The sequence below is a fragment of the Amphiura filiformis genome, chromosome 2 (genome assembly GCF_039555335.1).
Source record: "Amphiura filiformis chromosome 2, Afil_fr2py, whole genome shotgun sequence".
Taxonomy (NCBI): Eukaryota; Metazoa; Echinodermata; class Ophiuroidea; order Amphilepidida; family Amphiuridae; genus Amphiura; species Amphiura filiformis.
In genome coordinates this window covers 34,134,126-34,161,900 of record NC_092629.1, presented here as the reverse complement: position 1 = coordinate 34,161,900, position 27,775 = coordinate 34,134,126, and the positions used below count along the sequence as shown (strand labels likewise).

Genomic DNA, 27,775 nt, shown 5'->3' with positions numbered 1-27,775 from the left:
GTGCTATTTGTCACAATTGTTTGAATTTTTGATATATGGTGTGTGAAACCTTTCTGTGACTACCATCGGTTTTTTTAAAATAAATATTGCTTCGTTTAAGAGCTACTACCTGTTTTTATGGATTGTTGAAGATCCCTCATAAATCAATAAATATAGGCCTTTTGAAAAATCAAGATCTACCACCATTTAGCTGAAATACTAATCTTTCTAAGCATGTAAATTATTTCCGTCGACAACGAATGGCACACTTGAGGAAAACTATTTGAAACAAAACAATTTTTAAGTGAGTTTAAAGGGAGTAATATTCCAAACCACAATAGCTCTAAGCCATTGTGTGTTATACGCGGTATAACAGAGGGGCTGTTCCTTTTACCGTTTCTCTTCCCATGTTAATCCAGATAACAAAATGTTAATTTAAAGTCTCATTGCAAATGAATTTTTATTTTTACTTTTCGGATTTGGCTTTGAGCAACGGTGACACATACCACTATTTACAGAAAAAATGAAAATATTATTCCAGACACCGTCAAAATGTCAAAGTTTGTATTTTTGTATTATATTAAAGTAATTAACTGCAGATCATACTCAACATCATAACAGGTTCATACTTGACAAATTCATGATGAATGAAAAGACTTTCATTAAATATCGAAAAAAAACCCAAAATTACTCATGCCTAATTTACATAATAATATCATGAATACATAATTAGCTGTAATAAGCTAATTTGCATAATTGATTACTTTTTGTGTATTTTTTTGTTATCAATTGAAAGAGCTTTGTATACATATGTTTGTGAAAAAACCGCACCCTGATATCATGTACGGTTTTCTTTTGGCATCAATTTTGCATATTAATTAGCTGAACTTAGTCATTTTTTCAAATTTTATTTGTCTGCAGATTGGCCGGAATTGCTAAAATAGTATATTTGGTTAATTTATTATAATTATTCAATGATAGATTTTTTAATTTTGTTTTCTTTGACGAAGTTTAAAAAGATAGGCAATTAACCTGTGATACTTAAATTAACGTTGCTTTTTCAAGCAAGTGTCCAAATAAACCTTCAAAATCTCGAAATGTGCCAATTTTGTCATTATAGCAATTTGTGGCAGATTTGCATTCCATTTATGAGCATCTTAAAATTGACACTACGTCACAATGCATTGACCGATTTCAATTCGGTTTTTTTATTTTTGATGCTTTAATAACGGTCATTCATGTAGAAACATTAAATAACGTGTTTCTGCTGCCCTTATTTTTGAGGTGATATACCTATTAATAGTGCATTAATTTTATAGTTGCTATATGAACCAAATTCCAATCTACCTCGTAAATAACATCAAGAAATTGAATCTATTTAGACTCGGCATTTTCTGTTGAAAAAGATTCTCTAAGAATGGAATATATCTTGGAACCAATATTTTACTTTAACAGCTTCAAGAGTAGGCCCACCACAAATATTATCAAACACATTAAATATTCTTAGGGTTTTGAAACCAATCAAGATTATAATACTGTTCATCAAAGGGTTTTTTTAAAACTACTTAAAAGTACTTCCTCCTATCATATTCAATAACTAAATGTTCAAAAGTCTTGACAAAATTGTATATAGCCTCTGTTATAATGATAAAAATATCATATCACCCCCCCCCTTACTCGTCATACAGAAATGTTTGCCGCCGATGCTCAGAACCAGCTCCAATGGACATTGGACAGTGACGTTGTGTATCAATATTCATGACCTCCTTCTAAGCGCAGGAATCCAACGCTTATTTTCCAACATGGCGGCGCCCAGTGATCCGATGTTAAACATTTCTGCCAGTTCTAAATCACGAAAATCACTTCTTTTTAGGCAGATTATTATTTTGTTCTGCTTGTTACTTGCTAATGTGTTCCTTCTCCTCATAAGTGATGAGTTTAATTTGATAAAGTCTAGTGTTTCCTCGTTGAAATCGTTCAGTTTTGTGTACGGATGTGTGCAATTATGTTTGGGCTATGTTGGTGTTGGGATGCGTGAAAATGAAGCCGATGTTTCATACAGGGTAAGGCATGTATGGTAGCTTAAAGGAGTATTTCGTGATCCTAGCATCCTCTATTTATGTCATTTTTCATTAGATATCCACGAAAAAACCTATTCCCAAAATTTCAGTTGATTCTGATTTTGCGTTCGCGAGTTATGCACCTACATTCTACAAGCCAATAGGTAGGTATGCTAGGTGAATTCAAATTTGCCATCAAACTGCATCATTTTACACATCAAATAAAAGCCCTTGAGTAAAGAAAGCCAAAACTGAAAACATTTTTGTCATAGCACTTTCCGTAACAAAGTTACATCTTGTCAAAGATTGACTTTCATCAAAAAGATTCTGCTAGCAAAATTCCCCAAAACGGCATTTAGGGGTGTTTCTAGATCTTATTCTCATGGCGATAGCAGCTTATTTTAATGGAACTGCTATCAAAATCCTCTAAAATTCCATGTGCGACTTGATTATCACCATAAAAAATCATATATTTGGGTCAAGTGAAGTATAGAAAACATATTTATGTAGGTTTCCTTCACCGACCTATTCTCGAAAAAATTCAAATTTCTATGTAAATATGCATTGTGTTTGGGCCCCGGTCTCGGCGAATTTGGCTGACTAGCAAATGTGTTAACTAAGGTTTGCCTGGGATACCTACAATAGGGCTAAATTCAATCAACACAACTGCGACGCAACCTGCTTGCTGTGTGAAATAGCTGAAGAGGATATGATGCATTTTCTTATCAAATGTCCTGCACTCACTGAGCAACGCTGTTACCATGAATCTATCCTGAAGAGGACACTTCTTGAGCACTGTAAGGTACAAGAAGTCGATGACCTATTCACAAAAGAGGATGTTCTACTACAATTCATTCTGGACTCCTCCCATGAATCTATTCAGAGTGTCATCACCCTACCAGTAGATTGGCCCAGTTTTACAGAATCAATCACTCGTCAGTGGTGTTATGGTCTACACAGTAGAAGATCGTCCCTTCTAAAACAGCTTTCTTATGCCGATGTATAATCTGCCTGCTCTACTTATTCACATGCCTCTGTAGCCTAGTGCACTGTGTAGCTGATGTTTGCATGAACGAGTCATCACATTTATGTCGCTTGTTCAAACTTTGTATACATGTTTATTATGAACTCACACTTGTGATTACTTACATGTAGCAATCTTGTACACATTGCCTCTTGTATCTGATTGCTTTACATTACGTTTTTTGTGTGTAGAATTTAGCTAGTTGTAATATATGTATCTTGCACTGAAGTACCAGTATTTATTTGTATTTTGATATGATATTTTAATATTTAATGGGTGCACCCTGCCATGTCCTTCCCTACATAAGCATGTTCTATTATGATATTGAACTAATACTTGTTCTGCATCTTGTTACTGCGAACTATTTTCTGCGAACTATATGATGATTATTTTTTTGGTATGGACCCTTCAACAGAACATCTGTCATCGAAGGGGTGCGCCTGAAACAAGAGGCGGGAAGTCCTACCTACTACTACTATGCCAGGCAAACACATAAAAAGTGCTAGTCAGCCAAATTCGCCGAAAATGTCAATGCATTTTTACATAGAAATTTAAAACAACTGGCAAGAAGAAGGAAACCTACATAAATATGTTTTCTATACTTCACTTGACCCAAATATATGATTTTTATGGTGATAAGTCACTCGCTCATGGAAATTTAGAGGATTTTGATAGCAGTTCCATTAAAAAAGCTGCTATCATAATGAGACAAAGATCTAGAAACACCCGAAATGCGTTTTGGGGAATTTTGCTAGCTGAATCTTTTTGACATTGTTTGATGAAAGTCAATCTTTGACAAGATGCTTTCTTACGGAAAGTAACTTTGCTTTGTTTACTCACGGAAAGATATTATGAAAAAATTCACCCAGCATACCTAACTTATGCATGATTATGTGTATTACACTGCTCCATATAGGTATGCAAGGTGAATTCAAATTTGCCATCAAACTGCATCATTTTATATATCAAATTAAAGCCTTGAGTAAACAAAGCCAAAACTGAAAACCGTTTTTTCATAGCACTTTCCGTAGCAAAGTTACATCTTGTCAAAGATTGACCCTCATCAAAAAGATTCAGCTAGCAAAATTCCCCAAAACGGCATTTCGGGGGTGTTTCTACTCAGTGTTCGATTTACCACCTGTATACCTGCACCAGTGCATGTAACATTCCCTCTGTGCATGCAGCTTTTCACTACCTGCCTGCACACGTGCATGTACGATTTTAGCGCTAGCGATATGACAAGGCCAATATACAAAAGTAAACAAGCAGTCAGTCAGATTGGGAAAAACACAATCTATTTTTAGCGCAACATCTTCTGACTTCATTAGAAGGGCTGGCACAGTGCCGTACTATTACGCTGACTTTCGTATTCGGCGAGCAGGACGATTTCGACCTCCTGGTTTGTTTACAAACAGAGAGGTAGACAAAAAAACTTTCCGCTTGTCCAAACACTCAGGTATCAGAAGGATGGTCCACAATAGCGTGATTCACGTAACCTGAATAGGGATTAAAAAGCTGTCACGTCGTAGAACCATGTGCTTCTATTGTCCAATTTGCCATAATTACTGGGCAAAGGTAATTAATATGAAAGAACATAGACTTAGCAAAACACTCTACAGTCTTCTATATAAGTTTCATATTGAAAACAACAAAGTATCAAGTTGGATCAGCACAGTTGAAAGTATCCTTACCGAATGTGGTTTTAATTATGTCTGGCTTACTCAAAATGTAAATAAAACATGGATTAAAAGTAGTATTAAATGTAGAATTAAAGACCAATTTTTGCAAAATTGGAATAGCGTAATTAATAATTCTAGCTCTTGTACTAACTATAGAACCTTTAAAAAAGAATTCAAACTTGAGAGTTATCTGTTATCATCACCAAAATCTCAGGCTGTTAATATTTGTAGATTTAGACTTGGTAACACAAATATTCCTATTGTTACTGGTAGATATTTTAATGTTGATTATGATGACCGAAAATGTACTCTTTGCAGTGAAAACTTAGTGGGTGACGAATTCCATTTTATCTTTGAATGCCAACATTTTCATCAAATCAGAAATAAATTTGTTGACAAAAAATTTACTTCAAGTCATAGACAAACAAAAATGTATGACCTTTTCAACTCATCAGACTCAAATCATATTAGTAATCTCAGTAAATTTATAAAAGAAATCATTCAAAAATTTAGGCTCTCATAGCCTCAATCATCTCTTATTATAAATTCATGTTCCAGAAAAACTTTATAAATCACTCTTTCCAAAACAACTCACATTGGCTTTCACCTTTTCACTTTCATTTAGATTCAAATATTTGTCTTATATTATATCATTCAATTTAAGTATATTATTACAGTGTATAACTATTTATTAACTTTTATATGTAAAGTGTTTGTTTGTTTGTTTTTTCATCACAGAGTAGTACTAACTAGTCGTATTTTGTACTATGTTTAAGCCTTTATTTTCCCCCAAGGGGGACGAAAGGTGTTTTCAATAAAAGTTCAAAGTTCAAAGCCATCAAGATTTCATATGGAAACAGTTCAGACCCAGTACACGATCATGTCAGAAATTAATATTTTGTTCTGGGTCTGATTATTCGGACTAGGGCTGGCACAAATCGCACAATTGACAATTCCCGATACCCCTATCACGTGAGAACTGTCAGTTTTTTTCATTGACTTCCCTAGTCTTCTACACAGCCAGTTTGCATCGGTCTGATACTCGTCCATCCTAACGAACATTCGCGATAGCCACATACAGTCTGGTCCGAGACTATGACTTCCCTAGAGGGGCTAGCGTAATGTGACATATGCCACCAATTCCCGATACCCTCGCACATGTAGAAGAGTGTCATTTTCATTTCATTGGAAAAAAAGGACCGGAATTTAAACCGTGGGAAATATTTGTTTACGTACGGAAGTTAATCATAATAATGTCCAGCAAAAAGGAAATAGCTCAAAAACACTTGCATCATTCTGGAAATTGTGCACCTCGTCGGCGACTAGTTCTAGAACAGATGAAGCCACAGCATCCAGTGTTTTGGCTGAGAAATCGGCGAGTGAAGGGGCGAGTGATCGGCATAAAAATGACACTGACAGGGGAGCCGGAAATATTATTACAAGCTTAACTGACAATGATCGTGATTCAATGTGATTTTATGTTTGCTTTAATTTTGGTGCATGCACACTTTTTGCTGTGCATGTAGAAATTTTGGGCTACATGCACCAGTGCAGGTAGGACAAAAATTGTAAATCGGACACTGTTTCTAGATCTTAGTCTCATTATGATAGCAGCTTTTTTTAATGGAACTGCTATCAAAATCCCTCTAAAAATGTGCGATTGTCTTATCACCATAAAAAATCATATATTTGGGTCAAGTGAAGTATAGAAAACATATTTATGTAGGTTTCCTTCTTCGATCAGTTGTTTTAAATTTCTATGTAAATATGCATTGACATTTTCGGCGAATTTGGCTGACTAGCAAATGGCCACGTGTTATGAGTTGGGGGTCTCATAGGCTGGAGCCCGGACATTTGCGCAGAATTTTTTGCCTAAATGTCAAATTATTTAATTACTGTAGATACCTACATAGGTAAATTATATACCAAATTAAAGCTCTTAGTGAGTGCTTCAAATTGGTACCTTAACTTTTAATATAGCATGTATACTTCAAAAGTTATAGCAGCTGAACGAAAAAAATGTCAGGGTGGAGTCGGCCCATGATATGCTGGCCCATGATATGCACTTTTGTGTTAATGTTTGCTCCAGCTTGTTTATATGTTGTTTCTGATTTGCTTCTTTGCCCAAAATTAGTCAAATTGCCTAAATATGACAAGCCTGGATATTATTAAGTATTCTGAATGTGTAATCTTTCGAGTTTTAGGGTTTTAATTGAATTATTTAGCCAGGGTGGAGTCGGCTTACGATATGGCTGCTCGAGAAATAGCGGCTCGGGATATGCTCTTTTCCGGTGAAGTTTGCGAAAACTAATCAGGATTGTATTTCTGATTTGATTTACACTCTCAGATTTAAATATTTAAGATACAAACATAACCTTCTTAATTTACCTACATGGTCCTGGTAAAAATCCTTTTTTTTTCGGGGGGGGGGGTCCATGTATTTTACATGTTCAGTGGCGCATCATGGTAAGTTTTCTGAAGGGGCAAAGACAAACAAATTCCTAGTAGCCATCATTTGACCATGTGATTACCTGGTGTGATTGTTGTGCAAAACAATGGCTATTGTACACTATATAAGCCCAAAATTAAGGTGAACATTTGTGTTTACCACTTACCAGGCCAATTTTCAATTTCACACTAGGGGGGGGGGGGGTGAAATTTCTTTGGGAAGGGGTTGGTTATAGGGGTGTTTGACATTTATTTGGGGGGGGTGAGTTAGCTAACCAACTCATATCAGGTGGGGGATGGCTCAACCACCTAACCCTCTTGGTCTTCACAATTTCAAAAGACTACAATTACATTTACATAAAGTCACTTCAATGTACATCAGTTGAACATACATGTGTATTTAAATTAGCACTGACTTCATCTCAGTTTTTGCGATTTTTTGTACTGGTACCTGTATCTTTCTTGAACATAAAGTAATTTTGTATAAGACTTTCCCAGGAGACAGTAATTCCAAAAGAAACTGTTTTGCATATTGGGATTAACTTGCAAAATATAGATCTGAAATTCTGCAAATCTTATTATTTTAAATCCTGTTGTTGACTGTGATATCATATACAAGTGCAACTTTAACTTACTACAAACTTCATATTTTGGACAACAAATTTCAAAATACTGTGAATAACTTGTTGTAATGTCAACTTGAATTCATATACATGTACATATATCATTCTTGTACTTTTAATTACTTAATTTTTCTAGACTAACATGATTTGTTAATTTCATCAAATTCAGCACCGTTTTTTTTTACGTTGGTGCGTTTTAACCCTTGGCGCAATTTGAGCACCATAACAGGTAGCAAAGTAAAACTATATATTTTCTGAAAGCTTTTGATGTGGGGAATGCAAAAATGGAGTCTGTTTTGATGTAGGGTAAGGCATTTTAAAAATAGGACCACTTGATCTTTGGCAATTTTTTTTTAATTTTTCCCTTTTTATCTTCATATATCTTTCTTAGCATTGCCCCTGCATCATAAATAACTACATTCTTGGAATCCTCATGAAATTTCCTTTCAGAATATGTATACTTTGCCTATAGTAGCATGTACAGGTACTGAAATAATTAATTATAAAAAAAAAAAATGGCGCGATTTCCCAAAAATATGCAATGTCCGGCAAAAATCCCCCAACTCAAAACGCATGGCCAAATGTGTTAACTAAGGTTAACCTGGGATACCTACTCCATAGACAATGCGTTGTAATTTCGTTCTGGTGCACCAGAACGAAATTCAAATTTCACGATATCTTTGCTAAACGAATTAATCTGCAAGAAATATTTTGTACATAAACATTATGTAGCCAGAGGTTTCCAGTGATGTAAAAATCTCAACTTTTTTTGAGAAAAGTGGGGGGATGAGGCTGTGGATCACGAAATGCCCTTTTAAATAGGCATGTTCATAAAATTTTATATTGAAATTTAATAAATTCATCTAAAATTGCTTTCATTAAAAAGAGAATCATTTAACTTAAAAAATGGGGGGTCAATCATGTATGTAGGCCTATAATTGGCAATGTTATGAGGAAAAGTATGCTCGCCTGAATGTCCCAAATTGTGTGTCCTAGCTCGTTCACGTAGTGGTTCCGTTGTCCCACTGGCCTACTACACCTAGACATAGATTGCATGGCGATCGGAGTGTTATCGTCAGAGCACCTCGGACTATGTGTGTTCTAGCATTATCAATGGCTTCCTAGCTATGATGTCTTAACATGTGTGCAGGGCCGTAGCAAGCTTGTAAAATGTGGGGCGGCCATGACAAATGTGGGGCGGCCAAAATACAAATATATGACCAAATTGAAATAAGATATAAAGAAAAACATAACAAATTTCTCAAAAAGTGGGGCGGCCATGGCATCCCCGGCTGCCCCGCTTGCTACGGCCTTGCATGTGTGTACCGTATGTATTTTATGGCTACATTTTTGAGCACAAAGGGCCATTTTACAAAAATGCGCTAATGTTTCATGAAATGTGGCTTTCATTACTTGATACATTGTAGTATCAAATATTATTCAAATGCAGATTTTCTAAAAATCATGCAGGTTGGAGTTTTGAGGGTCAAAATCCAAATTTTCTTCATTTTCCTATTGGATTACACAGTTAAGACAGGATCTTGGATCACAACAAGCTTAATGAAGCCCGCCCTCACATGTTAAAAATGTGATCATGCCTAGCTTACAATTATATTAAACTAAACAAATCTTGTTTCTCTACAGCAGTAAAATAGCTCACCTTTTTTCACCTTCACCAAGTTTTTCCATCGCTAATTATATGAGAAAACGTTTACTTGCTCAGTGTTTGAATGTGCGCGAACACAGTTCCAACAATTGAAACTCCCGGCTCTGACCGGGAGCCCGGGACCGGGAGTTCCAACAGGTACCATACTGTGTATGTGTTTAAGGTGGTACTACACCCCCTGGCCAATTTTGTGCCTATTTTTTTGCATTTTTCTCAAAAATTATAGCACGTTGGTGAAGAGTAAGGGAGTGATTCATAAATACTTTGGTGGGGTGGTTGGAAAAGTTGGAACCTCTGACGTCAAAAATTCTTTGTTCCCCCCTAAAAAAGGTGGATTTTTTTTTATCCCCCCTTTTTATGGCCTAAAAGTTTTTGGTGTCCAAATTTTTTGTATTTCCCTATGAAGATAGTTAAATCATTTACTGTGGTTGCAATTTTGAGTTGAAGGAGGCCGTCTATATAGTAAGCATAACTAAGCAATGTGGGCATGCCTACTGTGATCAATGATAGGCCCTATTATATAAATTATAATGATGCATGTCATAAAATATTTGGTAAAGTGCCCTTTATGGGGACAGACTCATCAACTCCCATACAGTTAATACTATGGAAAAAAAAACAATATAACAGGGACGTTGCTGTTACATGTACCGTATTCATTCTTAACAAAGTCATTTTGGGTGGGCGCTTATTTTATACCTGGTTTCTGTAAAGGGCGTTTATTAGAGACATGGGCGCTTATTGGAATGAATACGGTACATCATTATTTTACATTCGCGGGTAATTTGCTTCAATACACTAATTTAATTTTACATTCTTTTTTATCCAACAGTTCAGTCCAAAGACACATGGAAGGACTAGCAGCATTTTAAAGGGATTTCTTGTATATGCTGTCAGCTGTGTTATATTTCATATTGTAGCAGTGTTGTTTGGTGCTCCATTGCAAGAGTAAGTCATTCCTACCTTTATACATTTTGACCATTAAAGGTCCGTAACCCGATCGACAACATCATCCCCCCGATTTTGGTCATTGTTAATGAGTTTTTGGTATCACAAAATAGATCGTATTTTTCTCATTACTATCCTGAAATTTGACGCCCAAGTCGATGTATTTATTTATTTATTTATTTATTTCACAATATTTCAACAGGGTAACCTGCTCAATAAAAATTGATTTTCAGCAGGGCCCTGCTTAGCGATAAAACACAGTTTTACATGTTAAAAGAAAATAAATATTTACATAAACATATAATCTATCCATAAAACCATGATTAAGAGACACGTTGACGTAAAAGACATAAAAGATATGTATATACATTATTGAATATTTGATAAAATCATTAGAAACTTCGTAAGAATTGCATAAGAATATAAATATTGACATAAACATATAATCGAACCATAAAAACCATAATATTAAGAGACATGCTGATGTAAAAGACATAAAAGATATATATATATATGGCTCAAAATAAGCTAAGGTGTCATAAAAGTGTAACACACAATTATTTTTCCAGCTCTTTTCTTTTGGTCTCCAACCAGGTTTAAATTATAGTATGCACATATATCGTTCATAATACACTAAAAGAAAGATAACTTATAGACCATTTACTTCACAAATTTAATTTTCTAGCCCTTGCGTACGTTATATTTGACAGACACAATTTTGATGATTTTCTGCAATCAAATAAAAATTTATAAAGTATTACATAAGGTATTTTGTGGTTATTTAGGTGTAGGACCTACAGCAACTGATTGTGGAAAAAAATGTGTCCAAATATTACAATAAGGAGGATAAATTGTTATAAATAAAATATGTGTGTCTGTCAAGCCATAACATACATAAGATGTCTGTCAAATGTAACATACAGAATAATAATTTGGCAAAAACAGTAGTTCAAGATGGGAAATTGAATAAAGATCACATGCAGTTTATAAATCACATGTTTTAAAACACTTTTATAAACTCTAAACTATCATCATAATGTGAACATCAAGTGATTTTTAATTTTTTAAAACAAATTGCGTATGTTATTTTTGACAGACACATACAAATCTTTGCGTATGTTACTTTGCATACAAATGTTTGACAGACAACACTTAACAATGGATTGTGTCATCAAAAAGCTTCTCCTCACAAAGTGATAGTGCCACAAAGCTAGGTGGAGCTAAATGCTATGTCATGTAGCATAATTAGCTGTATCACCCTAGTTTAGCAGGAATTACAGCACCGTCTTGCGTATGTTATATTTTGACAGACATTTCAAGAAAAATTTTAAAATTGTTATATGTTCAAAAAAAGATGGCAGCCACTTACAAATTGATTATAATATGGAGAAATGAAGTTATTTACAATAGATAAACTGAGGGACTTCAAAATCAATCAAAAGTTTGACAGACAATAGTAACATACGCAAGGCAAACTTTTAAATCCTTTTCTTGATCTGTTAACTTATAATTCATAATGCCTCTTTCTGTTTTTTTGATTGGTTTACTGCACCATTTTGGGAAACAGGTCACATGAATTTCTATAAGGATCCATAAAAAAAATTAAAAGCTGTTGAAAAAAGGCGTCTCTTGGCATGTTACAAACAAAAGTGTAAAAATAGGCATTTTTACAGCTATTTTTTTTTTTTATTATTTAGAGTGAAAGGATTTTACTTAAATTGTGTATGCTATGTCTTTACTACCTAAACTTGCCACTAAACTAGCAAATATTCCATTTCTATAATTATTATTTAAAAAAAAAGATGTCAAAATATATGGCTATAATATGACACCTTAGCATATTTTGAGCCATATACATAAATAGGATAATTGATAAAAAAAACCATTAGAAAATACATAAGAAATATACATTGATATGCTAAAAAACCTATTGCAATTGAAAACATAATTTAAGAATGCAGAGCAAGATGATGACTCATAAATGGCAAGATACATTAATTTAACATAATTTCAGATCTTTTTTAAACGCTGTTTTAAAAGACGAGAATGATTTTGCATCTCGGATATCCTTTGAAATAAGATTCCATGTGATACATCCTTGATATTGAAACGTACTCTTGCCATAATAAGTATTAAAACTAGGCTTGTAAAGATTTCCAGCTTTGCTTGTTCGTGTATGTACAGCATGGATAGAACTAACTGCATGAAATAAATCATTAAGGTAAACAGGTGTCATATTATTCAAAACTTTGTACATCATACACCCATTATTATATAAAATTCGACTACGAATATCCATGAAGCCTAAAGTCATTAACATATCTTTGATGTGTGTACGGAATGGCATACATAAAATAATTCTCATGGCAGTATTCTGGAGTTTTTGAAGCCTATTTATATTAGTTTCCGTACAACTACTCCATACAACCATTCCATAATCAAAGTGAGGAAGTATCAATGTGTTATAAATTGTGATAAGGGAACTCTTTGGTACAAATGGCTTAATTCTCCTCATGATACCAAGGCCATTACATACCTTTCGGTAAACGTTGTTAACATGATCATTCCATTTTAAGTTTGAATCAATAGAAACACCAAGATACTTAAACGAATTTACATTTTCAAGCACAATATCATTCATAGTTACATTAAAATCACTAATTTGTCTTGTTTTAAAGGGTGTACCCAGCAACATTACCTTTGTTTTATTTACATTTGCTTTCATATGGTTATCATCAAGCCAATTATTTAATGACATAAGGTCATCGTTTAGGAGATTTTCAATAGAACTGACATCTTTATGACAAACGTAGATTAAGGTATCATCAGCATACATGTCAATAATTGAGTTGTTTAAATAATTTGGCATGTCATTTATAAAAATCAGAAAAAGTAAGGGACCAAGAATAGATCCTTGTGGAACTCCGGATCTAATTAAATTTGAATTTGAAATTTTGCCATTAACCAATACATGCTGTGTTCGATTATCTAGATAAGATTTGAACCAGCTACCTTCAACTCCTGAAATACCAAGTGACTGTAATTTGTGCACAAGAAATTCATGATTTACCATGTCAAATGCTTTGCTGAGATCAACAAAAACAGCACCAACATAATTTCCATTATCTATTTCCATGTTCCATTTATCAATTGTTTTAATAAGAGCTGTGCATGTAGAGTGGTGTTTTCTGAAACCAGATTGAGCAGTATACAAAATATTATTATCAGTAACATATTTATACAGTTGCTTATGAACGAGCTTTTCCAAAATCTTTGAACAAACCGGAAGAATGGAGATGGGCCTATAATTTGAAAAATCATCTTTATCACCACTCTTGAAAATTGGGGAAACCTTGGCAATTTTGAGATCAGTAGGAACTTTACCTTGTTTAATACATAAGTTAAAAATATTACACAACACAGGAGCAATTTCATTCGTGGCATACTTCAATAACTTGGTACATATATTATCTATACCACTAGCCTTATTCTGTGAAATATCATTTAATTCATTAGTAACTTGATCAACACTTATTTCACTGAATGTAAACTTACTATCAACATTAATTTTCTTATCAGTTGACTCCATACAAATATCATTAGTAACATCAGTTGTACCTATGTTGGTGAAATGAACGTTTAATTGATTCGCCAAATCAATATCATCCTTGAATGTTGTCGGAAGAGTGGTTACTTGACCTTTTTATTTGGAAGTAGTTCTTTCAAAGTTTTCCACATTTTCTTGCAATCACCAGCAGCATTATTAATCTCTTTGGTATAATACTCTCTTTTAGCATCTTTCATTAATATATTTACCTTGTTTCTTAATTCCTTATATTTATTCCAGTGATCATTACAACTGTTTGTACACTTGATTACTTTCTTATGGTGATAATCCCTTTGGTGCATAATGTCAAAAATATCATCACGGTTTTCTAACCATGGACACAGTTTATTCTGAAATCTGATGGTTTTTAACGGTGCATGAATATCACATACAGCAGTGAATTTGGAGTTTGGGAGATATTTGTCTTTACTTCCACCTACAGCAGGGGCAGCCGTCGTTGACGTCGGGGTAATTTTTGCTTTATTTTCTGCTTGAATGTTTTTGGGGCACAGTTTATCCCGCCTGTTTATCGGGAGATTGAGCAACTGACCATTGTCCTGATGAGGTTTTGGTGGATGATGATTTATTTTCATTAGGTTTGGTAACTGTACATTTAGGGGTAATGATCTTTGCAGTTTGTTTCTTCTTAGGAATTTTCAAAGATGCAACATATTTGGCGAGTGGAGTATTATCTTTTACTTTGTTTGTACATCGGGCTTTAGGATTGCGGTGAGTAGGATTTTCCTGTCTAAAGTCTTCGCAATCTTGACACAACCAATAGTCACATTGTCGACTTTCAACGTCTTTCTTCCTTTGCTTGCAATCATCACATGAACTGTAACGTGATGCCATTATATTCTTAGTACTAAATGCTGGGATGATGATATTCCCGTGTAGTAGTAAATGGAAACAAAAGTGTTTATCACACCTTTTTGGAGAAAATACCAGGGATCTGGTACTTGATGAATAGTTCCAAAAGGTGCAAAAAATAAACAAAGTGCGAAAATCGATAAAATCGAAGTCAAATCAGCAAAATGAAAGTTCGACTACTACGTGTGTAAACTAAGATACGTACAGTTCAAGGCATCAAAGCAACAGAAAGTTTCAACAATTTCAATTGTAGAAATCCAAATGGATTAAAAACAGCAACCGGAGTTGTCCTGAAGCAATACTATACAAATGATTGGAAGAATTGGAGTCATAAATGGTTGTAAATCATAAAAATATCCAAATTTCTTCAACAAAGTTCGGAGCAATAACAAAATACGTGTCGTCAAATAGAGGGCGTTTAATGATGCAACAGAAATACTGGGATGAATACATACCGTACTTCTCCTATTTCCGGAGAAATCAGAGAATTCACACAAAAATAGCTTCCTTGGTGGCTACCAATTTCTTGAATTCTGGACAGGCTTATCGTAGATAATTATAGTCTCCTCAATAGCTAGTTTGGTTTTGCGTCATTCACATTGTGTGAAAAGAGCGAACCACACTAACTGCTGAAGAGACTTCAGATACTATAAAATTCTAAAAAACCCAAGATGGTGGTAGCGGGCTGATTGGCGCAGTTGGTTAGCGGGTTATGCTTTTATGCAACTTATGCAAGAGGTACCCGGTTCAATACTCAGGGTGGCAGGTTTCTTTTTCTTCTCCATTTTTAACCCAAACTTTTTTACATTCATTTGAAATGTACATATTGCAAGGGGAAATATATTTTGTTTCTTTCTTTTTTTTCTGAATCGGTACGCATGGTCTTAGCTAGAAATTGAGGGTTGCCCGTCATTTGAATGAAATTGCCTGTCCTAATTTGACCTCTAAAACATTTACCAGACATCTATAGCCCATTGGGGGTTCAAAGAGTTCAAATATGTGCTGATATGGCCTTGTTCTACAAATTGGGTCTCCTAAAAAGGTCAATTAGCTTCTCAAAACATACAATTTATAATATAGCATCTGTCAAAGGCATTAATTTTGCCCGTCCCAGGAGCAAACTGGCCGTCTAAAATGACGGCCAGACGGGTGGCTAGCTAAGACCCTGTCGGTACGAAAAAGATTTAAAAACGAACATTTTCCATTCAATACGGGCATTTGCAGCATTGTCGTACAGGGCATTTCTGTTTTGCTTTCAATATTGGCTATTGCCATTATGACATAATTTATACACAAAAATCTATCATGAACGATATTAAGACGAGCATAAAAACACCGGTTATGAGGAGTGGTATATAAAAATGTCACTATCGGAACGTGCACCTGGTGGAGCTTGGTTGTCAGTGCAACCACGCACGCACAGCACATGACGAACGGGAATTACGGCACATGTTATTGCTTGCCTGCCCAGAATGCAGTTCACGCATACCAAGATATTGGATTGCAAATTTTGCTATTTATTCACATTTACGCTGAAAATGCTCTTGTTTTTTCACAAAGCTGCATAAAGGGGACAATATTTGATATTATATGTAATTTTAAAAACAATCCATATGCAAAACCAATAGGGTTACCCCCCTTTAACAGTTGATCTAGAGGAAGAGCAATCACTTAGTGCAAGTTTGAAATTTGACCCCGTTTGCAGGGGCGTAGCCAGGATTTATTTGGTGGGGGTGATTTTCAAAAAGTGAACCTTTTCCCAAAATTTAGGACTTTTTGACCAATAAATTAAAGCATATAAAGAACCTCAAATTTTTCATGTCCTACACTCATAAATGGGCAAATATTTACCTTTTTGAAACAAAACGCAGAACAAAATCTGTGGTTTTTTTTAGCTCACTATGACTATACTCACAAAGTGGACTTTTTGGTTCAATTGCTATCATGCATTTTTGTACTGGGGTAGCAATGCAGCTGAAATTTTTTTCTTTAAATATAATTTGGACATTTCCCCCATGTATGTGTCTCAATATTAGGATATTCCAGTTGAAACCAATACACCCCCTTATGGAAGACATGATCTTAATCTTCCACATGGATTTCAACTGGAAATAGCCCAATCATTGTTTTTCTTCCTTTTCAGGTCTGTAGAAGAAACCTTCCTGTTTGCAGTTCTGGTATCCACCTTATCCACATTACCGTGTCTGTGTGTGTTTGGCACCAATGGGGATGCATGGAATAGGCTGATTGTCCAGAAGAAGTAAGTACCGTAAACCGGGGTTACTTTGCCACCATACCAGGAATAATATCATAAGTGTTTTGTGCTGGAGCAAGGAAAAACGTTTTTTCATGTTATATTTCCTCTATAGGGAGGATGGCAATATATTTCTCCCATTTACAGCCCTAGCTACTATGGGCTACTTGCAGGCAGGAAATAAGTTTAAGTGACCGCTTATAGGTTCGAATTGCAACCAGCCTAATCATCATGAAAAGTACTGTTGTGGCAAACTGTACACTAAACAGGAGTATAGGGATTTGATTTGGTGGGGGTGGCAACAAGCGGTCTTCAAATTCCATTAAGTTTTTAAAAGTTTTGAGATATTTTCTCAAAATATTAAGTGTTAACTCTAGAACCACTGAACCAATACTAGGCTTGTGTATACTCATTTTAAATGCATTTTTTATGCTGATTCCAAATATGGTCATAAATATGTACAATTCCAAAATTTTTGAATTAAAAAAAATTTAAGTTATTGTCTGCAGTCGTGATCTGTGTGGAGAGTTTTAATAAAAAACAAATACTATGGTTTTTTTTTTCAGACCCTATCCGGGACTGGAGACTTGTGTGCAATATGTGGTTGTCGGCAGTTTATTTGGTGCTTGGTTAGGTGCTGTACCTATTCCATTGGACTGGGACAGACCTTGGCAGGTATGTATACACCAACAGAGAACCCTTCCCAGAATCCTTTGTTTATTTGGTATCACCTCATTAGAGCAAATGACACTCCTAGTCTCCTATTACTTTGTACAGATTCCCTTTGTTTTCATGTTGAGAGTAGTCTGGCTTAACATGAGTCTATAGTCAAGAAATGAACATATTTTGCAACCTCTGGATGTGCTTTGTTCATTGCGGTATTTTTTGTCACTATTGACCCATGTTGCACTATACTAAACTCGGCCAAATTAAATCGCCACTAGTTCCATCCACATTTAATCAGAGTCTGATGAGTTTATGGCAAAATAATTTATATAATAATTTTCTATACACTTTCCTTTGAAGGTTGATACCAAATTTGATATCAAAAGTTTAATCATCGTGAGCAAGGAAATTGTATAGAAAATTATTATATAAATTATTTTGCCATAAACTCATCAGACTCTGATTAAATGGGGATGGAACTAGTGACGACTTTTTAATTTGGCTGAGTTTATGATCAGTTTGTAACAGCGTTGCTGATTTTTTATTTTTATAAAGCATGTTTTTACATGAGAAAAATTCAAAGAAAAAATGCAGTAAAATCATCAGAAAAAACCTGTTGAATTCCGCAATATTTGTTAGCAATAGCTAATGTCATCATGGAGGTAGGTATAATGAAAGACAAAGATAAAGACAATTTATCGCGTCTGACGTCACCTGTCAATCAAACTCGAGCACGGTTTGTTTACAAGTGTCGTGATGATGACTTGCTGAACGCGGATTTATAACCGGGCGCCGTATTGTTAGTTTTGCACCTTCGACATGCAAACCATCTCAAAAGTTAGGTCTTTATAGTAGGAAACTTTCTTTGGTGAAGGCACCATGTCCACAATGCCTAGAAAAGCTGCTTTTTGCCTTGTAAAAGTACGAAATTTTTCGCCATTTTCTGCTATTCCTTTTCTCCGATCAGCACCAGATAGATCGGTCTTCCTTTTACGCGATGATTAACCTGTGTAAACCAATCAAGGATCGTAATTGACAGTGACATCAGACGCAATAAATTGTTTTTATCTCTGTCTTTAATTATATTATAATAGTATCCAGAAGTTGTACATGTAGAAGCATTAGGAATGAAGTAAAACAGTCAATTCAAGAAAGAAAGAAATTAACTAACGGAGCGATTGCCGAATAGGGTGCAACTCTACTAGTCTTATTACAAGACTGCCCTACCCCAACCCTAAACCCTAACCCTAAACTCCGTAAATGAGGACTGGACTCAAATCTAGCAAGTTGCACCCTATTCGGTAATTGTACCTAACTAACATTTATCACAAATGGTAAAAAATGAAAAAAAAATGATTTTTTTTTGGCCAAACATCATTGAAATGGAAGAAATGGATTGTGTGAAGTGTAAAATATCTTCTCTGACACACCAATAAGTGTTTTTCTGCCGAAAGCAGTATGTATTCGAATTGGAACATGAAACACGACTATTGGGCGAAATAATGGCCGGATTGCCATGACAAATCATTCTGTCAAGTACATTTGGGCTACGTTTTCCATGTTGCCACGAAGTTCTTACAGTACAAAATGCTCAATGAGTCTGCATTTCGGGCTAATGAATTATGCATTAGAAAAAAAAAAATGACAGGGACGGTCATAAATTCTTTATCTGGGGTTGTAGTAAAATGTTTGCCTTGAAGAGTGATTATAAAAATGTTTGACTTGATTCTTGACTTTGAAAAGAATATAAAGCTTTGAATGTGTAAAGTTTTTATTGTTTTAAAGAAGTTAATCTGAAATAAGGTATCTGTGAAGGATTTTAGGGATATTTAAAGGGCCTGCACCCCCCGCCTTACAAAAATGTCGAATTTTTTGTGAACGGTAGCTAAATAGTTCAGCCTGAGCGAATATTTAGGGAGATCGGGCAAAGTGGAACACGGGCAAAGCGGAATCATCAGTCGGCTGCGGAGCAGGTGACTACAAGCTCCTATCTTTGGCTGCATCCTTTTTGTACTTTGTGTACTTAACCCTCTATCTTTTTAACCAAATATCCCACAGAGTCGCATGCGATATGTCAAACTTTTCCTCTGGTCATAAAGAACAAAAAAGTCAGTGGTCACATCTCTGTAGGATCATTGGTTGATGAGATATAGTCACTTTTTTCTACTTTGTGCATTTAACCCTCTATCTTTTTAACCAAATATACCACAGAGTCGTGCGATATGTCAAACTTTTCCTCTGGTCATAAGGAACACAAAAGTCAGTGGTCGCATTTCTGTAGGATCATTGGTTTATGAGATATAGTCACTTTTTTTCTACTTTGTGCATTTAGCCCTCTATCTTTTAACCAAATATACCACAGAGTCGCATGCGATATGTCATACTTTTCCTCTGGTCATAAGGAACAAAAAAGTCAGTGGTCGCATATCTGTAGGATCATTGGTTAACGAGATATAGTCACTTTTTCTACTTTGTGCATTTAACCCTCTATCTTTTTAACCAAATATACCACAGAGTCGTATGCGATATGTCAAACTTTTCCTCTGGTCATAAGGAACAAAAAGTCAGTGGTCGCATTTCTGTAGGATCATTGGTTTATGAGATATAGTCACTTTTTTCTACTTTGTGCATTTAGCCCTCTGTCTTTTTAACCAAATATACCACAGAGTCGCAATGCGATATGTCATACTTTTCCACTGGTCATAAGGAACAAAAAAGTCAGTGGTCGCATATCTGTAGGATCATTGGTTGATGAGATATAGTCACTTTTTTCTACTTTGTGCATTTAACCTCTATCTTGGTAACCAAATAAACCCAGAGTCGTGCGATATGTCAAACTTTTCCTCTGGTCATAAGGAACAAAAATGTCAGTGGTCGCATTTCTGTAGGATCATTGGTTTATGAGATATAGTCACTTTTTTCTACTTTGTGCATTTAGCCCTCTATCTTTTTAACCAAATATACCACAGAGTCGCATGCGATATGTCATACTTTTCCTCTGGTCATAAGGAACAAAAAAGTCAGTGGTCGCATATCTGTAGGATTATTGGTTAATGAGATATAGTCACTTTTTTCTACTTTGTGCATTTAACCCTCTATCTTGTTAACCAAATATACCACAGAGTTGTGCGATATGTCAAACTTTTCCTCTGGTCATAAGGAACAAAAAAAGTCAGTGGTCGACATATCTATAGGATCATTGTTAATGAGATATAGTTACTTTTTGTACTTTGTGCACTTAACCCTCTATCCTTTTAACCAAATATCCCAGAGTCGTATGCGATATGTCAAACTTTACCTCTGGTACGTGAAGACGGCCCGATTGGCGCTGAGAGTTCATATTGGTGCGTATGCACCAAATATGTATCTTGTAAACCTTAAATTTTGCCTTGCCTTCCTTCGTAATCCTGATTGGGCCACAAAAAAATGTGTTCCACTTTTGCCCCGGTCTCCCCTATACTAGGTATATTCGTCTCGGCTGTCTCCGGTTTTAAAGCATTGCTCGATGGGTTAAGCTTTACTGATTTTCTTTATTTTAATACTAGTATATTGTAAAAAACCAAGTAGCTGTGGTGTTAGCTCAATATGCTAGGAAAATATTATAACCGATGACTTCATGTTCACTTTGGCTAAATCAGCTGTATTTTTGCTGATAAGGGTGCATAAATTAGCATTCCACATGTTGGAGAAATTCGCGTCAACTGTTTCACTATTGAAGTAGTAGCACTGACAACGTTCTTCTTCTTCGTCTACCGGTGAGTACATTCCTCTCTTCGAGAGTATCGCCAGTACACTGCAATGTAAATGATTGCAAATTTACACATTTGTAATCATTTTGACCACAAAATATGATGTGAAAATACAGGTAAGCAACTCGGTAGGCCTAAGCAATGAGAACAAGTCCTCAAACATTTGAAATTGGTAGCGTTACGATAGGTATGCCAGGCAAACCGTAGTTAACACATTTGCTAGTCAGCCAAATTCGCCTAGAACACAATACATATATTTACATAGAAATATAAAAGAACTGGCCGGTCAAGGAAACCTACATAAATATGTTGTCTATACTTCACTTAACCCAAATATATGATTTTTTTATGGTGATAAGTCACTCGCACATGGAATTTTAGAGGATTTTGATAGCAGTTCCATTAAAAAGCTGCTATCAACATGAGGTCTAAGATCTAGAAACACCACCGAAATGCTTTTTGGGGAATTTTGCTAGATGAATCTTTTTGATGAAAGTCAATCTTTGACAAGATGTAACTTTACTATGGAAAGTGCTATGAAAAAAGGTTTTCAGTTTTGGCTTTCTTTACTCAAGGGCTTTAATTTGATATATAAAATGATGCAGTTTGATGGCAAATTTGAATTCACCTGGCATACCTACTTACTACACCTGAGGCTGAGACTTTTGAATGAACTCAGGTTTCAACAGCTGCACTCGATCCAACGGCGATCGGATATCGCGTATTTCAAACTACAACAGGAACGCAAGACCTTGGATACAATGCTAACCAATCACGAAAGTGCATTCCCAGACAAACGAGCACCTAGACCAGTGACTTTGACTCGCGTGAGTGAAGCGGACACTGCTTAGCAACGACTTTGACACGGACGCATACCTGGGCGCAAGCAAGCAGATATGTTCGCTTCACGGAACATGTTGTATTTGATGCGAGCGATAATGGCGCTGGAATCACACAAACCAGCGCGCCTTTCTCTCCAGTCGCGTGTACAGAACATGTTGCATTTGACACGAGTGATAATGGCGCAGCAATCCCAGACAAACGAGAACCTAGACCTATGACTTTGACTCGCGTAGTGAAGCCGACACTGCTTAGGCCAATGGAACTCGATTATTAGTTTCCGATTGGATGTTTGAAACAAAGGACGAGGTCGCTATTTCATTATTCATTATTCGGTCTCTTTTCATTATCCATTATGTCAACAAAATCAATGAGCTTTATCCAAATTTAGGTTCCTCACCAGTACCAAAGTATATATTGTTGATGAAAGACCATCTCAAAACCGGTATTAATGCTTAGATCATCTTTACAGACATTTTGCAACAGATTGAGAAAAGATTTGAATTTGTTTTCATTAAAATGAAAAGAAATTTGCAATATTTGTAATCACTAGAAACATGATGAGGTAATCCTTAAATTTCCATTATTTACTACATCCTCTGCCCCTACAACTAAGGAAAACTGCTGATTATGGTCAGCAGGGGATGTCAGACATTTTGAGAGTTTTAATTTTGATTATTTCCATTTCAATTTTCAGATAATTGACTTTTTTATGAAAATAATGAAAGTTTTGGTCAAATTGAAAAAGTGATGCGGGCGGTCAATAGGAAACTAACAATCGAGTTCCATTAGCCTTAGCAACGAATTTGACAAGGACGCATACCCGGACGCAAACAAGCAGACATGTTCGCGTCTACGGAACATGTTGCATTTAACGCGGGCGATAACAGCGCAGTAACCACGCAAACGAAGCGCGTCAGAATGTACGCGTTATATCTCGCGCCTAGTAACCCCGTCAATCCGTCAATATCACCTTGGATACGGGGCTTCACCTCCCGCTGTGGTAAGGGATGGGCAGTGATAGGTCTAGGTTGGTATGTCTATGGCAGCAATCACGCAAAGCGCGTCTTTCTCTCCAGATATGAACGCTTTTTTTCTCCGCGTCCGACCAACCGACCAAAATCACCTTGGATACGTGGCTTCACCTACTGCCCTGGTTAGGGATGGGCACTCATAGGTCTAGGTGGTATGTCTATGAGTGCGTTGGCATGGTTGGATTCACTTCGCGATACTCACACACAATCGCACACGCTGGCGATATCGCGTAGTGTTGGAATTGGAATTCCTCAGCCAATTCCTACTGAAGACATAAATCATCTACACATGTCAGATGTATATATTGTATTAGCAAATATCCACAAAAGCATTCATTATAAATTTATTTTGATGATTTGTCATATTTTATGCCATATATTATATCCTTAAAACTAACCGGTGGATTTGTCGACATAAATGACGTTATTTTTAGTAATATGCAGACGAATGGCCAAATTACCTGTTGTGATAAATTTATCTGTACAAATTGTCGCACTCTGAGTGACATATGGTACGGTATATTTGCAACCCTGCTGTGGATATGTGAACAATTTGTCAACAATAAATGACGCTTATGGAGAAATTATTAGAAAAAAGGGTTTTTTTGCCTAGGCCTGTCCTAGGCCTATGCTAGGTATGATCATCAAATTTCAAGTAGCCTTTTTAGTACTTTTTTGGTCCTGGTGACAACCCTGCAAGTAGGATATTTCACATTGAAATTGTTTTGTTTAGAAAGGTGATTATTTAACTTGGGCAAATGTATTTTTCCCAATTCTGTGACCATCATTGATGGTACCTTACAATGAATACCTGTACAAAAAGCAAGTACCCATTATGCAACATTTTTCAGCACAGCAATCAATTTTACAGAAAAGAGATTTTATTTGAAAAAATCTTACTATCACTTCTGCTGTATAAAGGTGTACCAATTGACACTTTTTGACTTTCAACCTTAAGTTTCTGGTGTCCAAATTTCAATTTTTTTGTATTTCCTACACAGTTATTAAGCTATTTCTGTGGTCACAAGTTGGGAGTTGAAGGAGGCCCTCTATTATATATAAGCATCCGGGGCTCATGATACGTGATTATAGCCTAGTTTCCTTGTGTGTAGCCTCAGTACGAAGGCTACAGCATCAATGTATTGAAAATGCAGGGTCCATCGATCATGTCAGTAAATGAATAGGGCCTAGGCCTATTTTGTTTTGGGACTGATTATTCGGACTACCACCCGGCATGCAGGTATTCCTACATTAAATACAACAGAATTATTACCATTGCAAGATGGCTTAAAGCTAGCATTTCAAGTATCTCTTATAAGCTAATAACAAATGGTGCCCGCTGGAATCTCTTGAGGCATTGTCTTTTTTAAAGACATTTCTTGTTTGAACCTATCCAGGATAAGAGACCAGTGTTTACTCGGACCCTATGTTCCGATTTTGATCCAGTGAAAATTAAAATCGGCACACAAGAATTAGCAATTTTGTATTACAATTAGTCATTTGGCACAGATTCAAAGCAATATCCTCACTACAATAGGCAGATTATAGGCCCCCAAAACAGAACTCATAATCGCAAATTGACACGAAAGCTTCATTCCAATTTATTTCATCCAAAACGGTCATGTCATACACCTTCCCCAATCAAACACATTTCTCTTGCATTTGATCATGTTCTACTCTTCCCTAGAAAAAAATCATTATAATACCAAATCTACACACCATGCCATATCACGTCCAAGCTCACATTGGGCGCCCCATTCCTTTTTTAAAGGAATTTTTATTTTGTTTTGTCTTTTTTGTCACCTAACTGAAAATCTTTTTATTTTGAATTCATCTTATATGCAGATATGGCCAGTTTCGTGCAGTATTGGGGCGTTATGGGGACACACACTGGGCCACATTGCTGGTTTAATTCATGTGGCTAAGAGACAGCAGACAAAGACTAAAGGAAAACATTGAAAGACTTGCATTGGGCCAACTAAGGACACACTAGGCTAGGTTGCTGGCCTAGTTTGTGTAGCTTGGAGACGATAGACCAAGACTAAAGGAAAACATTGAAAGACTTGCTTTGGGCCAACTAGGGATACAATGGGCCATATTGCTGGCCTAATTCATGAAGCTGGGAGGATCCAAGCTAGTAAGACCAAATCAAGCACTGAAGGATTCACAACCAACATGTGTGCCACTGGTCTGGTGTGAGGCAAACATAGGGCCAGAATTGGACCAGGATCTTGGCACAGTCCATGTACATACTAGACTACCCCGTAGTCCACTTGCCCATTGTGCATACTCTGGATATTGTATTTAAGCTTAAAACTCTGATTTAATTAATGTGTGCACAATTGATAGATTTCACATCTGATCTTTTCAGTCACCCTACTCACTCTCTTTGTTAGCTTCCCAAGTAGACTACTGACTTTGCCTTGCGGTTAAGATTTTTAACACGGGACTCTATGGAGAGTTAGGCCAATTTCTGGCCTAACTAAAATTGGCCATGATGTAATGCATCTTTAAATGGATCTGCCTTGTGATTGGTCACCCATATCTCGCTATGGTTTAAATCTTCTGGGCCCGCGCCATTACCATTAACTACACGGTACACAACTGTCTGTGGTATTTGCGGCGCTTTTGTGTTGACCCGAAAGTTAATCTCTCATCAAACATCTAGCGCGTACTTGTGGTTAATGGACTGATAAACAAGTATGCTTGACAGTGTGTTTTTAGAGAGCAAAGTCCAGGGGGTAAAGTTCTGCTTACAATTCAAAGTCCATAGTCGAATGTTCGGGGTTCGCTATCAATAAACTGGTAGATTCCAAAATCAGAATTGTTCAGTATTAAAGTGAGCCATTATAATTATGCAAGATAATGTTGCATTCAATTACTTTTATTGTCACTAATCATCTGATATTTTAACTCTTTATGACCATTTTACTATTGAATACTTATTTTAATAAACATCAGTATAATTTTGAGTTCAACAAAATGGGTTCATCATGACTAATAATAACATATTTTTAATAAAATTCGACTATGGCATAGTCTATGTACATACCAGGACACTGGCCTGTAAGACAATCTAGGGAAAATGATGAGGAACTAACAACCAAATAATTATGTGTGCAAAGAGACTGGCATGGTCTGATGGTGGAATTAAGTATGAATAGCTCCCTCTAGTGGCAAAAATTGTAACCATATGATTTTTATTGGATCATAGAGGGAGTAGAGTCATTTTACAAGACTATTCTTATGTGATAAAAAATTCATTTTAATATTATAGGACTCTGTTCTCGCATTGCTTGTCAAAACTTGACTTGATTGGCTCTTGATGTGATGTGATTTTAAGTCAAACTGAAGAAATGCACTGTAGGCCTACAGGAAATACTGTGCATTATGTTGAAAAACATTAGATATTTTTTTTAAGGGAGACTTAGTTTTATGATAATTTTGAATTTGTGACACAAATTTAGAAGGTATATTTTGATTGGTCACTCAGATGAATTTATCACATAATTAGCCAATCATAAATGCTGTAAGAAAGACAGGGGTTAAGGGCTGGGGTATGAACGTTTGGACAGTATTTATTTTGGGACATTAGAGCACATCAGACATATCGAATTGTATTCTGAATACGAAGAATGTCATTCTGATATCAAATAATTTTGATTTTTGAAATTCGCAATTTAATACACATTTTATGGCAAATCATTAAAATTGATATTTTTGATATTTAACAGTACTTGAAGTAAACTTTATAAATCTGATGATTTATACTTAAAGTGTATGTAGGTGGGATGAAAAGCCGACGATCAAATCAATTGAAAAATTTGACCTTTCGTATTGAAGATGTGGATTTTTTTCCCAAAACACCAAAAAAATTAGGTCTTTTGGGAAAAAATCCATATCTTCAATATGAAAGGTCAAAATTTTCAATTGACCGTCGGCTTTTCCTCCCTGCTACATACACTTTAAGAATATATCATTAGATTTATATAATTTACTTCGAGGACTGTTATATATCAAAAATTTGAAAAATATCAAATTTTTATAATTTGTCATGAAATTTGTATTATATGGTGCTTTTCAAAAAATAAAAAGTATTTGATATCAGAAAGACATGCTTCGTATTCAGAATGCAATTCGATAGGTCCGAGGTGCTCTCATGTGCCACAAAAAATACTGTCGAAACGCAATAAACGCTCATTTTAGATCCCTTAAAGATCTGTATAAAAATAACATAGGCCTGTTGTAAAATGTAAATAGGTTTTTTTTTTTTATTAACAAAAATCCTATTAGCAATTTTCGCATCATTTCAAGACATGCAGATAGAG

The 27,775-nt window shown here is 35.6% G+C and overlaps 1 protein-coding gene across 1 annotated transcript; it reads left to right on the top strand.

The window, feature by feature from the left end:
- Window positions 1–1,768: 1,768 nt before the first annotated feature.
- LOC140146111 (phosphatidylinositol-glycan biosynthesis class F protein-like) lies at window positions 1,769–26,343 on the top strand. The gene is made up of 5 exons (XM_072167863.1): window positions 1,769–2,042; window positions 10,312–10,427; window positions 17,048–17,164; window positions 17,725–17,833; window positions 25,293–26,343. Exons 1-5 carry the CDS (start codon window positions 1,782–1,784, stop codon window positions 25,404–25,406), a joined length of 717 nt encoding a protein of 238 aa, XP_072023964.1. The 5' UTR covers window positions 1,769–1,781; the 3' UTR covers window positions 25,407–26,343.
- Window positions 26,344–27,775: the final 1,432 nt, after the last annotated feature.